The sequence below is a fragment of the Anopheles arabiensis genome, chromosome 3, assembly GCF_016920715.1.
Source record: "Anopheles arabiensis isolate DONGOLA chromosome 3, AaraD3, whole genome shotgun sequence".
Classification (NCBI taxonomy): Eukaryota; Metazoa; Arthropoda; class Insecta; order Diptera; family Culicidae; genus Anopheles; species Anopheles arabiensis.
In genome coordinates, this window is record NC_053518.1 from 55,861,324 (window position 1) to 55,875,237 (window position 13,914).

The 13,914-nt window shown below is 38.6% G+C and overlaps 1 protein-coding gene across 2 annotated transcripts in view; it reads left to right on the forward strand.

Annotated features, from left to right (window-relative positions):
* The window catches only part of LOC120902393 (protein jim lovell), a 30,680-nt gene extending 17,087 nt beyond the window's left edge, over positions 1-13,593 (forward strand). For both annotated transcript variants that reach the window (XM_040311104.1, XM_040311105.1), the window contains exon 5: positions 8,731-13,593. In XM_040311104.1, coding sequence (XP_040167038.1) covers positions 8,731-9,437 — 707 coding nt within the window. In that variant the 3' untranslated portion in view covers positions 9,438-13,593. The remainder of the gene's footprint in view (positions 1-8,730) is intronic.
* The last annotated feature ends 321 nt before the right edge of the window (positions 13,594-13,914 follow it).

Consider the following 13,914-nt stretch of genomic DNA (forward strand, 5'->3'; position numbering starts at 1 on the left):
ACGTTATTATTTAACTTTAACCTCACTAAAGCAACTAAGCATTTATTTTGTTTTTTGTTTCATTTCCTCTTTATTTAAATGGGTCCTATGTATAGGGGACACAGTCCATGCGAGGCTTGAACCCATGATGAGCATGTTGATAAGTCGTGCAATTTGAGGAGTGTACCTTGAAGCCGGCAATTTACAATCCAAAAATGTCACCATAGCTCAGAGTATTAAAAATCTGTAAACCTCTCTTTTTTATCCAATGCCACAAGAGAGGTTATAAAATTAGTCATTTAGAGTTATCACTCTTCAATCATGGCATTTACCCAGTATGGCAGTCCTGGTATGTAAGAATTGATTGAATAGGTGGGATGGAAAGACATTGATGATAGAAGCGTTTCGTCAATATTTTCCAACAAGTCGCTGTGGCTTTAATACTTTTTACATAAACATGTCATTAATTTTGTTCTCCCCGAATTCACCATATACTGAGAAGCTACTATGTGGCATGTGTACACGTGCGTCACACTGCAAGCGCAGTAAGGTTGAAATCGTTATCGTCTTCTATGTTTCGTGCAAGATGAATCAGCCTAAGGCCTGCCTTAGCACTCGGTGGCTGATTAGGTTAGAGAGTTATGATCATAAATGAAGCCGCCGTAGTTGAGAATGTAGCTTTATCATATCGGCCCGGGATAGCATACATCTGAAACTTTCACAATATATTTTGTATGACACAAACGAGGTTTCGAGCGTGAACAAAAAAAAGAAACAAACACTTCCCCCAGTACCCAGTATATTATACGGGTGATGACATTGTGCATCAGTGAACCGCTCACGTATGCTGAGTTTAGTTTGAAATGTATGGTTGTTGTATCCAAACTAAGGGAACTGCGTGAGCTGCAAAGCAACGCACTCGATAAACCACCAACTTTGCGATCTCTGCAACCGTGCCCTTTATTAAGTATACCTTGAACCAAATAATCTAAAGAAGCTGTTGGTGATGCCGACGGGTTCGATTATGGTGATGAGGATAAAGATAGAATGTGTATCGAAAGCCGTATCGCTTGAAAAAGTTTCCACTCTTCTCACGACAGTAGAAAGAGATAAATGATTTAAATGAAGCGACATGACAATGTGGGAAATTATTAATCATCATGATTCCAAATGGAAACTCTCCGACCCCCAGCATAAGCCGGTAATCTGTTCCGCGCGATAATCCTTGCGGCATCTTTTTGACGAAAGCGCACAGGAAGCACACGAGAACGATTACTGTAGGACCACACTCAGGTGTTGCTTGCTAGAAACGCCGAAAGCCAACGATGCGAGTACGGGTAAACTTGAAATTTTGTACAGTGTAGATCATCTGTTTCCAGCGATTAGAGAAAGAGAGTATTGTGTGTGTATGAGTATGTGTGTGTGTTTGTGTGTGTGTGGTTAAGCGGGTAGCGCCGTTATTGGTCGCACATTCTTGAAATAATTTTATCGAAAAGTTTACTTGCTTTCGGCGGCTGACCGATGATTGATTCTTAGCGGCGCTTTCCTCGGCACGAGTGCGGTACCTGAAGATCAAAGCTCCCGATTCTCTCTCTCGATTGGATTGGCGCGAAAAAAGCGACCTACAACGGTCCGCCACATAGTTATGCGCAATAGTTTGAGTTCTTCGATGTCGTGTTATTTTTGGAAAGTCACAAAGACACAAAGCTGCAAGCAGATAGTCAGCTCGTAGGTATAAATCGTGATCGTAGCTTGATTGGAGCGAAACATCATTCGAGATAGGTCAAAGCTTGATCACAGACACCGGCAAAATAATTGAAACATTCTGCTTCTTTGTGTGGAAACATCTGCACAGTATAGCATGTTTTTGAGTAACAAAATTGTCCAAGCTCATTGTTTAATGAGTTTTTTAATATATTAGTTACTTTTTCTCTGCTAATGGTAAACAAAGTACTAGATAACCAAAGACAGCCATTTAAAATACAGAAAGCTTTCCTACACAATACGCATTCCACCCAACATAATCGATGGACCTCTGACGACTGATATGAAACGATTTTAGAACCGTACTGGTCAATATTGGCACACTTGCCATTATCTTTGGTCATTTTGCTATAACATGAAGACTGTTCAACTTTTCTTGGACCGCATAAATGTCATACATTTTTAGATTTATGAATCGTTTTCCGAGGTTTTTCAAGATATCTTTCTGTTTTTTTTTTTGCATGAGGAAAAAAGAAGATACAATTAAATATATGGTGTCGGACTTTAGGTGGGCGCCACTGTATGTTTCGCATACTTAACACGAGAAGTAATCTAAACATATTTCTGGTTAGGGTCAAATTACGGTCATACTGCTTAAAATAAACACTTCTAGTGTTCATTGAAGACCAGGATACGGCTTTTGGTAATATTTAATTGCTAAAACCAATCAAAAACTTCAAAGCATTCTTCTTAATGGAAATAGTTTTCTTACAATACTTTATGTTCACATGATGTACGAGGTAGTTATTCTGTAAATATACTGGGTACAGCAATTATCCGCAGTACGCGATACTCGATATACTCGAATTCGCAGTACGCAATTCCTCTAAATTTGACAGCTCCATGTGTTTTTTTTTGCAAATATTTTCATTTTTTGAAATATGTTATGCTCTTTTTGAATTTCTTTAATGTTCAAAAGCAAAACTCTGTGGCGATATTGTTCAACCCTCGAACCGGTAGTGTAAACTATTTTTCCATAGGAATCCGCTATACGCGAAAATTCGAGATACGCTATTGCGCTCGGTCCCGTACGATAGCGTATATCGGATAATGACTGTATATTATATGACCTGATAAAGTATGCATATGTTCTGCACTGTCTGTGACATTAAGTGATACATTCATGCCTTATTTGTGATTTAATCGACTATGACATAAGTTCACAAGGTGTTCAGAGTATCAGAACCGCTGAAACCCCCTATATTACTTGTTCTTTAATATTTTATACATGCAAATAATTATTTTGCTTCATTCATGGAGGTAGCTTTATGCAGATGCAAATAATGGCGAAATAGATGATTCAGCACAACAACAAAGCTAAAACGAAAAATAAGAGCAACAATAATACAGGGGTTGCATTGTTTGAGTGAGCTAGTGTGTTTTGCAGTCCTACTATGAACGTTCTCTATGACGATGTTTTCTATTGCACATGTAATATCCCAAAGAAAATCCTCAGCAACAACAACTAAAAACCCACGACTCTGTTTCTCGTTGTGGCCCATCATATGGCCACCCATCATTCTTGGTAAGGAAGTGAATAGATATCGGATTCCTTTTGGCTGCATGCCACTGCAGCTAAATTGGCAACCACTATTGACTATCGACCTTTTTCCAGTATGCCGCTTTTATGCCACCCCGAATCTCTGTTTTAACTTCAGTCGATTGAAAGGGTAGAAAATGAAAACATACTATAGATTTGTTGCCTCGTCTACTCACTTGCACAATTCGCCGCAAATTGCTGTAAGCAAATAAATAAAAGTGCCATACCTTTGCGTACCGAGCACAATAGACCCTAGCACCAGCGCCTTTGCATAAGAGCAGTCGATGGGTGTAAGGGATCGGAAAAATTGAAGCCAAAACAAACCTATAGATAACCGCCATTGCAAACGATCAAGATAAATCATCAATCAGTCCCGTAAGCCGCTGGCGTTGCTTTACCAATTGTTCGAAGACACACCGTTTTTTATTTATCCCAAAGCGATACACACACACATACTCTGGACGCTGACAATCTACCTCTGCGTCGGTGGGTGGAAGGTAATTGAAGCGTTTTCGTTAGTCGAAGAAGACGTGCGGTACCGAGTGTACTACGACCGTTATTCCTAAAGCCATAAAGTGCAGCGCATATGCAGAATAAATGTGTACAAAATGACTATCATTACGTGAGCTGATATGTTAACGGTCTGAACTATCCTTAATTTGAAAATTGTTCAAACGAGTCTGCCCTTTTCAAACTGTCTTCGCTATGGGTCAAAACTGATTGTATTTGATCAAATACGCCATACGCCTTCGGGGCACTAAATACATGCATCCTTCTGGTCTACCTAAGTCCCGTATTAGCCTATCACAAATGGCAAACGATAGCGGTGATCTTTTCGGTGGAAAATTGAGTAATTGAATGATTGTATCCAGAAAAGGGAGCGGTAGACCATAATGACTCTATTGAATGAAACACGTTTGACCGATCGATGAGCGATGTTTGAGCAAAGAAGAATCCGATCATAAGTCTGCTCTGCATAAGATCATCAAACGACATGCAGCTTGGTGCTCGTGCGACGATCGTTTACAATATTTAAAGCCAAATGACACCTATAATAACGACAAATAGTACTTTTTTAATCAATATACCAAAAACACTGTAAGCAAAGTAACGATTAGTAGTCCAATGCATCACTCATGCTCAAAACGAATAGAAACTCTGTAAGCGCTTTCATGAAGCCTAAAAAGTGGAAATTACCTGTTTCGAGAAATGCGTTGCTAAATACATTACTCGCTAATTCGTCTTGCTAATCGATTCAATCATATGTATTGAAACGTCATATGGTAGCGATGGCTGATGTGGCTGAGCTTCTTAGTCGATCCGGAAACGTTTACCGGTCATGGTTCCGGGAGCTTTATACGAAACCTAGAAAATCACAGGATGAATCTAACAGTACTCATATTATTTCTGTGCAGGCTTGATACGCCAATCAATTGTCGGAGACTCACTTAAGCTACCATTCAAAAGCACAACTTTCCCATAACCGAGTATACCCAGACACATCTTAGGACTTGTTTCTACACTAGCACCAGAATTTAAGCGCCCTACATCATCAGCCTTGGCGCCTTCAAACCCTCGCGAGACCTCTCTTCTGCTCCCCGAGATCCAGTAAGGTCCAGAACGAGAAAGAGCAACGGACCACAGGGAAGATAATAACACACCTTACCTTCCTGGCCATTGTCCAGGGAAAAGAACTCTTCGGCTTTATTCTCACCTACTGTTTCTCAAAATAGTCGACTACCGTTTTTGCCGTCTTCCATTTGAAGCTCTCCGCCACAACTCTTTTTTACGGGTTTGCGTTTACTGGGCGTATTGACTGGTATCGTGTTGCGTTTCTTGGGTTTCTTTTTTTCATTTGCTCTACTTCCTCTTTACTTTAAAAGTGTTTTTTTATTCAATCAATTTCTTTTACTTCAATCAATTCAATTAATTGCATATTTAGACATCACCACCGAATCAACCTCAAGCACATCACAAACCGAACTTGAGGATGGGAATTGTAAATGATCAGTTGACTTCTGGATGACTATAAACGTTGCGAGGTCCGGTATAGAGTCAGTTGAATCGGTAGAAGAAAATCAATCCGTTTCAATTATTGATAAAAATAAAAAAAAACTGTTTTTTACAAACTATTTGTATTATTTGTGTAACAATATAATTAAACAAAGTTAATTGAAATTGAAAACAACTTTCAGAGCTTGCAGTATATTATCACCTCTGGAATGTAATATGTTAAATACATGTTAGTAAATAACATAACAAAACACAGTAAATGTTTGCTAATTGAACATGAAAGTGAGTTTACATACATGTTAACAGATAATGATTACTAATTGGAGAAACTGTCTTAAATGATAAATAACGACTGAGTGAAGTTTCAACTGTTCAACGCATATAAAACGGATATCGTTATCGTTCGTTTAATAAAATCAACGGATAGCTTTAAGCAAACCGAGACTACCCGGTTTAAAAAAAAACTAAACTCTTCTTTTGAACTAGAGCTGCACCATTCCCGCAAGTGTTTAAAGGTAGATTCATCAAAATTATCAAACCGACAACAAAATTCTCAGCAGTAATTCTAAAAAATTTCTTTTAGGGTTCAAACATTGTAGATGGTGGTTTACATTTCACGTTCACGTGTTTTTTTGGTGATTCTGTTGGATGTTGGAGTGGAACTCCAGTAAAAAGCACCCAGATAGTGAAGACATACATTATTAATATGCACTGTATTGGTTAGAGGTCCACTAATCTCATTGGATCATATTTTAAATGTTCTATTGGATATAGTGATTGGCCTTCGTATTTATTGCTCTCCAAAGTGCCTATGAAGTACAGATCATTAATGCATCTACACTTCAACCTAAGCACTTCAACTTAATTGAAAGGGAGTCAAAATTCACTCATCTCCATCGATAAACTCTTTTTATAAGCTCAACCGCGTACGGCATACGGCAATAAATGATCATCCTAGATCAATTTGTTCCTTTCAAAATAGATCTCGAACGAAGGTGTTGAAAAGGATTTCACTAACGTTCGCATATGGCTGGTGTCGGACAGATGATAAAGTGCATGAAAGGAAGTACGAAACGAAAATCATACCGCTGTAGCGAAAGGACTTTATCTCACTGCAGAACCATCATCATCGAGCTGACTTCAACCGCAAATAAAAATTGAAAATGAAGGACCTTCAACCGATCCTACGGTTCACACGGTTGTTTTTGACTTCGAACGTACAAAATACACAAAAACAAGACATGGCTCGATTTTTTTATTTACGGCAGACAAATTGAATGAAATGAGATTAAAAAAAAATTTTTTTGATTGTACTTGTGCACATGGTTACACATTGAATAGTACCAGAAACGGTTACGTACAAACTATATAAAAATCGCAAAAACTGCCGCTATCCAAAGTCTTTTGGATAGCGGTTACGTTGACTGAGTCCTCTTGAAATCCCTTTATCCATTTTAGTAGCAACAAAAAAAAGGCAAGAGTTGAAACAGTGTTTTTTGCTTTTCTAACTGTGAGACTACCAGCTTTTAAAATAAAAGCTTCATAATAAATTCTCACTCTCAATATAAGAGTTTTGCGTGTAGGTATGAGTTTTCTGTTTGTTTCTCTAAAAATATATTTACTATAACACCGACTTAATCTGTTTTAAAATAATGAGTCTCCAAAATACGGCACATTGGTTTTAACCCAGCATGATGCTGGTTGTGGGATGTATGTTACACATTTTATTCCCTCGCACCGAACTCATTACAATCAACGATGCAAATGATTTCGTACCATGCAGCGGCTGGCTAAAAGAGGCCGACTATTTGAAGAGAGACGTGAGTTTTCTCACCTCAAAAAAGAATTGAATTAAAGGTGAGCTTTTGAAAGTCGCCGGTCCAAGATTCATATCCGGTACGAGTCCCATCGTATGCAGGCACCGCATGATGAGACTGATCTTATGTGATAGTTGTACCAGTCACGATTTTGCTGTTCGATGGCCTGTCAGCATACGATTCGCTAGTGTCGAGGCTCGTGCAATTGGTTCAGAATGAACGTTAGCTGGTCAGCACAAACTTAAGCTAACACAATAATATCTGTTTTACGTACCGAGTATGTACAGGGTTTGAACCATGCGCGCAAAACTGGGCTTCGTATGAATCTGGTTTATTTTTCCTTTTTTAACATTCAATTCAATTCAATTAAACAGTGTAAAGCATCTGTTACGAGATAAAAATCATTCCCACCACCTTTGGATTAAATGAAATCAAGCCTAACAATGTGTGACTTGTTTGTACAATAAATATCACGTAGATCAGTTTCTATGCATATACGTAGATGGGAGAGCTATTTCGACCAAAAAAGCATCCCAAAACAAGCCGAGTTCGATGTGGAAAGCAGGCTAACCTTCTTTTTAGTTGCACGATCACGCTGACTGTAGCAATAAAATAATAATACATTTCTCCTTTCACACATATAACCCCGTCCGAGGGCCATATTAGTAGGCAAATGTTCAATTTGCGTTTGTTGAGAAAAACGAAAACGTTAACAAGACGCGTTATCCCGCCCGCTGCAATCATTCCAAATCATACTGCACTACGCTGGCGACGTTTCAATGGTACCGATTCGTGAAATGTTACAACCCCACAAAGTCTACCGCACGAACCGTATTGATGAAAACTAAACACGGTTAAACGGATATTTTGAAGCAAGCGGATAGCAAAATACAACAAAGATGAACAGCGCCGAAAGTGAACAAGTCATGATGATTCGATGAAAATCAGTCTGCTTTCATGCAGGTATTGCAAGAATGCTAACTATCAGCGGCGCGGCCAACAGATTTGGAAGACGATCATTTCATCGACACGAACGTGTTGCTAGCCCTGCGACACGAATCTTCAACATTGAGCTGATTCACTTTGGTTGATGCACACATGCTGGGAGAAAAAGGTTACCGGCTATCGAACATATAGATAATGATACTGCAGAGGACGCTCCTGTCGACCGAGGGAACCGCAATACGTCAGAAGGCTGGGCTGCGCTCCATGATAATTAATTGACCGATACTTGTTCCTGTAATTGGACAAATGGATTACTGCCTCCAATGTGTCAGAGACGGCTCACAGCCCAAATTTTACACACATCAAACAAACTATATCGGCACTACACAGACTTTCAAGGGTAGAAGCCGTTTTGCTGGGAAGCTCCTCCCTTTAGTCACGTTTTCCAAGTCACTTCATTGTAAACAAGTGATCACCACAGTCACACTGTACAAAAATATAGAGCAATTGGAGCTGACCATCACATCCGTTTGAAGATGATTCCTACTACTTTCATTGTACTTACTTTTCTCTTCGTGTAGTGTTTTTACAATTGACATAGCCACTTGGCAAACGATAGTGCGGTTTAAACTTATTATTAATTATGTTCGTTTTTTTCGTATCTACTTTTAGTGAATCGACCAAAGGGACAACACTCCGCACCCCGAGGTGGACCACCCCGATCTTGGACTAACGCAGAGCTCACCGAAGCACTGCAACATGTGTGGAACAAGAAAATGACTACGAGTCAGGCGTCGCGTATCTTTGGCATTCCTTACAATTCTCTGCTTATGTACGTGAGGGGCAAGTACGGCAAAAGCTTGAAGTTGGAACAGCTTCGAAAAGACTGCATCAGTGGGCCACCGATTGAATTACTCCAGATGGGTGTTAGTAATAGCAACAAGGACAAAAACAAGGAAAGCAAAGATTCCGACCTGCGTCACAGTCACCATTCAGGCAGCGGGGCAGGACGGGAAGGCAACAATGGCCCCAACGGTGGGGGGCACGGCGGAAATGGTGGTGGAGGGCCACGATCGGCATCATCCGAGCCTGATCTCTTGTCCAGCCCAAATCCATTGTTTAACCCTTTCCCCGGTGGCTTCTATCCGGATTTCCCGGGCGGATTTCCAGGGCTTCCGCTGAGCATGCTGAACCTTCTGCCACCAGAACGACACCCAGCACACACGCTGCCGATGTCCGTCGATGAGGATTGTAAAAGTGACCGGTCGAAACAATCGCTGGACGATGATTTTCCTCAACCGCTAGCCCTAAATCGACCTTCATCGGAGCAGCTGGCGGACAGTCGCCGGGAGATATACCAGCAGAATGGGCAGGACTAATATTTAAGATTCGTTAGCTCACTCCACTCGCAAACCCACGTCTAATGAGCCCCTGATCTCACAAGGCTTGGTGGAATGGAAAACAGGCTAGCCGTTGCATCCAACACGAAGGATAGTTGTTGTCACCTTAGCTAAATTAACTGTATTTATGTTTCATCTATTGCTTCTGCAAATCGGAAAAAACATACCCTCGTGCGCGCGCAATGTTGTATTTTGTATTATCATTTACGGAGTGATAGTCCATAGAGAAGGAATACGTTTGCAAAATCAAACAATCGAGCAGCAATGTACTTTAAAATATGCTGAGATGACGAGTCATGTGTGCTTACAAAGAAATAGGATGATTTTTGATAACAGTCCACCATGCATGCATGCTTAAGATGCACGGCAAAATGGCATCGCTTCAAGTAGCTCTGGTTGGTCTATGTTCAGTGCAAGCAATATCGTTTGGATTTAATTAGTAAAATTGGTTGTCTTATTTAGTGCAACTGCAAAACAAAAGTTACTGCAATATCCGTGTGTATTCGGGTGCGATTTACGTGGCAATATCTGAACGATGTAACTGAACATAATGCCTACGTAGTCGGCTAAAATCTAAGACTGGTCATTTGCAATGAAACGTAAGGGGGTGCAAAGATGATGGGACGAACAGCATATAAGTTTTTTTGTAAACATAAAACATAAACTACACGTACAATTTATTTGTTGGAAGACTTACGTCTGGTTTATTTTTATAGCAGTATTTTAGTTCAATCTGTACAGCGTGTTCTGGCTATTTGAATATTGTTAATTTAGCTGTGTACTCCATTCTGTCGCAAGATCATCCACATCCGCAAGATAATTTATTCGATAACAATAACAATTGAGACATTCTGTTGAGACAACGATGCTACATTTCAAAAACACCATTATCCAATTTTATTTTTTGTAAAGCATTTTAGTGGTGAAGATAGACAGGCGGGGATAGATCGTTACTTTTTTAAACCACGTGTCAAATGGTGCAACAGTAAAATCCCAGAACAAACACATAGGACAGTGCAACGACTGCTGTGTTATCGCAATGAGGTTGTTGTACATCAAATAGAGAAAATACGTGCTTCCTGAACAGTAATCTTAAGTTTTGAGTAAGTTTTAATCAAAGAAACAATAGAACCAACCATACTACGATAACGAGCAGAAATCGCACATAAGTTATGCATAATGGCAACAACGCAACACCAGCCCAGGCAGCATCGCTGTCATGCATATGTTGTGATGCTCTCATTTATATTTTATGCTAATGTGGAAGCAGATTAAAAAATTATTCATATTTTTATTATTTATACATCAAGCTACTAGTTAAGTGATTAAGTTATGAAAGGTCGGACGCAATTATGAATGCAATTTATTTGGTACAATACCTTATTTTCCGGGGTGTATTTTTGTATCTACATACGTTTATTGATTCCTGTTTTGATTCTATATTGTTTTGTTGCAAATACGTGATGCAAAATAGAAAAACATTGCTTCCTGATTTATTTCTGATTCCTATTAAGTTATAACGATCTTTAATATTATTTAATTTTATGTTATATCCAGTAGACGAAAGCAATCGAGAGTAAATACATCGAAACAATGCGTAACTTCAAAGAAGGGCTAAGCAAACCAGATGAACAATACAGTATTAATAAATCAGATATTATTAAAATAGTGAATCCTTTTCATTTCGTTCAATTGTTTGTTTTTGTTTTATTTTTCATGGTTTTCAGTATGATTTGTTTGTTTGGTAGTATGATTTAAACTCTTTTTTGTTTTTCATCCATTTTTCTAGATCCATCAGTTTTCTTACCGTTTCAGTATGCAGGATGTACTAGCACACAAGAAATGAAACATCTTATCCGAATCTTCACACCTATGAAAAGCCGAATCAAATGCATCGGCATGGAATAAGACTGAAAAACATCACACATTATTAGTTATTCTTCTTTGGCGTAATGGCCCTACGCGATCACGCCGACCTATACCCAGCGTTCGGCCTTATAGGAGCCTTCGGTGCTTACAAATAGACATCCGGGCCGTGCCTCACCGTGTTACATATAAGTTTCAGATTGTATGAGTTAGATTTTGTGTTATTTTCTTCATTATTTTATTAATTTATTTTACCGTGCAGGATTCATTGTTTTCAGTTAACACAAAGCAAACCATATTTAATTCACACACACACACCCACAAAGCATTATAACACATTAAGAGAATTTAAACTGTTTCAATTGATAAAATAACCAGGTTACATATACAAGCTCCACGAAGAAGAGGCGCAGTTACGTTTGTACGTGCAATAAGAAAGTATCATGCACGCATTATATTGAAGTGCAGCAATGGACACACATACAAGTTCCAAGGTAACAAATGTACTAAGCAAAAGTTATTTTTTAGGTTACCTGAAAGCAACCAATTAACAGTCGATTCGCACTTTTGTGCGTTCGTACACATTTGAACTCATAAGTGACAGAGTTACTATCGATGAATGGTTAAATAGTTATGCTTTTATTTCAATTTCTTCGTGCAATATTGAAAGCATACTGGCGTATGTGATTCAGTTAACCTGACAAACTAGCATGCAATAGATATACAGAACACAAAGCAAATAGTCAGCTGATATAACTGCAAGCAACCAAAACCAATAGTTCCTCAATCAATATACATATATACAATAAAACTGACAACAGTTATTTGTTGAACAATATTACCAAATAAGTCAACGAAGAAAACTCTGATTCCTCTCAGTGGGCGCCCTCGCTTACGCGTATGGAGGACTTAATACGAAAGTACGCAAAATAACTTATGAATTTAAAAAAAAAAACAACTAATATCAGCAAAATACACATAACACTTCCCTCGGGGCAAGCCATGAAATCAGTTCCTTGCTTGCCTCCCATGGAAGCTATTGCAAAAGCGTCAAATTAATTCTTTCGACAGTGCAGGTCGAGGGCGTCGGCTGGAATTGATACATTTTTTATTATTTACAAGATAGTACCAACACTGTTAGAAACAGTTACAATATCCATAGCTAAGTTAAACAAACTAATTTTTACATTGCCTTTTTACACACTACCAGATCAATCGAGCCAAATCGGTCGTCTACGAGAAGAACACATTTTTTTACAACTATTTTTATACAACACACACACACACACAACAGGTCACAGTACGTAACAAGCTAGACAGATAGCAGAGAGTATTTTACAGAGCAAAACGTACATGCTATATTACAAGAAGCAATAGACACAAACAAACAAATCATGATCATTGTTACTGGCACTGTCAAAGACATACAATGCATCGTGAAAGATCAATCCAAACAAGAGAATGACTCTACAACCTGAACTCTATACAACCAAAGTCAAATGTAAGGTTGCAGGATTATGTACATGGAACAGCACTACTGGGAATGTAAAACCATCCGAGACTGCAAGGCGGAGTTAAGCGTTGTATGACTCGGCCAAATGCGTTATGTTAAATGTATATGATAAAAGCAGTCGACAAAGTGTTTTCTTTTTTTGCATAACATAGTATTGACGCGAATCGCCATCTGATGTATTATTCGAAGGTAGCTGCTTATTACTGAATTGCGCAAGTAGTTGACAAAACCGGGATGACCTTTTTTCAATTTGACTCGATTTCACTCACACAGGAATACGAACTACAGCTTCAAAAAGGTGTCAAAATGGTACGGTAGAAACGATAGAGCTAGAAATTTTGAACACTACACAGAAAGAATCATTTCGAATCATTGTAAAAAAATAAATGTACAAATGTCAAACCAATACAAAACAACATGGCTTCAATACAAAGCCACAATGTAAGGGAAATGTACGGAAGTATACATAAGGAATTATAAAGTTTATAAGCGTGAAGGGTGCATAACCCTTAAGAATAACTAAATGGTAAACGGAATGGTAAAATTTATAGCATATACTACTAAAAATACAGTATGTTCGGGCTAATCAAACATTTTATTTATCACTTGTGTTTTAAAATGTCATTCTTGTAGTAAATAGTATACGAAGAATGACGATGAGGATAATTAGATTCCTTGGTGTTCATAACAAAACGATGATCGAAAACGACGATAAAAGCTTATAAAAAAAGATCGTGTCGGGTGTACCAACCATAACACAGCAAAGTGTGAATCTGTGAAACGATACAAAACATGAACAGGATAAAATATTATGTAAACCATATGTACAAATCAGGAACTCGAACCTAGCATCACTAATGCGAGCATGTGCGTGCGTGTCTGTACGTGTGTGCCTGATTATGAAGTGTGTAGTATTGTATGTTAGTTGTTTTTTTTTTTCTATTCTATTCTTCCCACACAGTGCCACAACGATAACGTGAATCATACTATTACTACCAAATAGCTGCTTATTATACTAGTTTTTGATTTTGCTGCCGAAAGCATTCAATTGCATTTGATTTATTCTATTCTGTTATC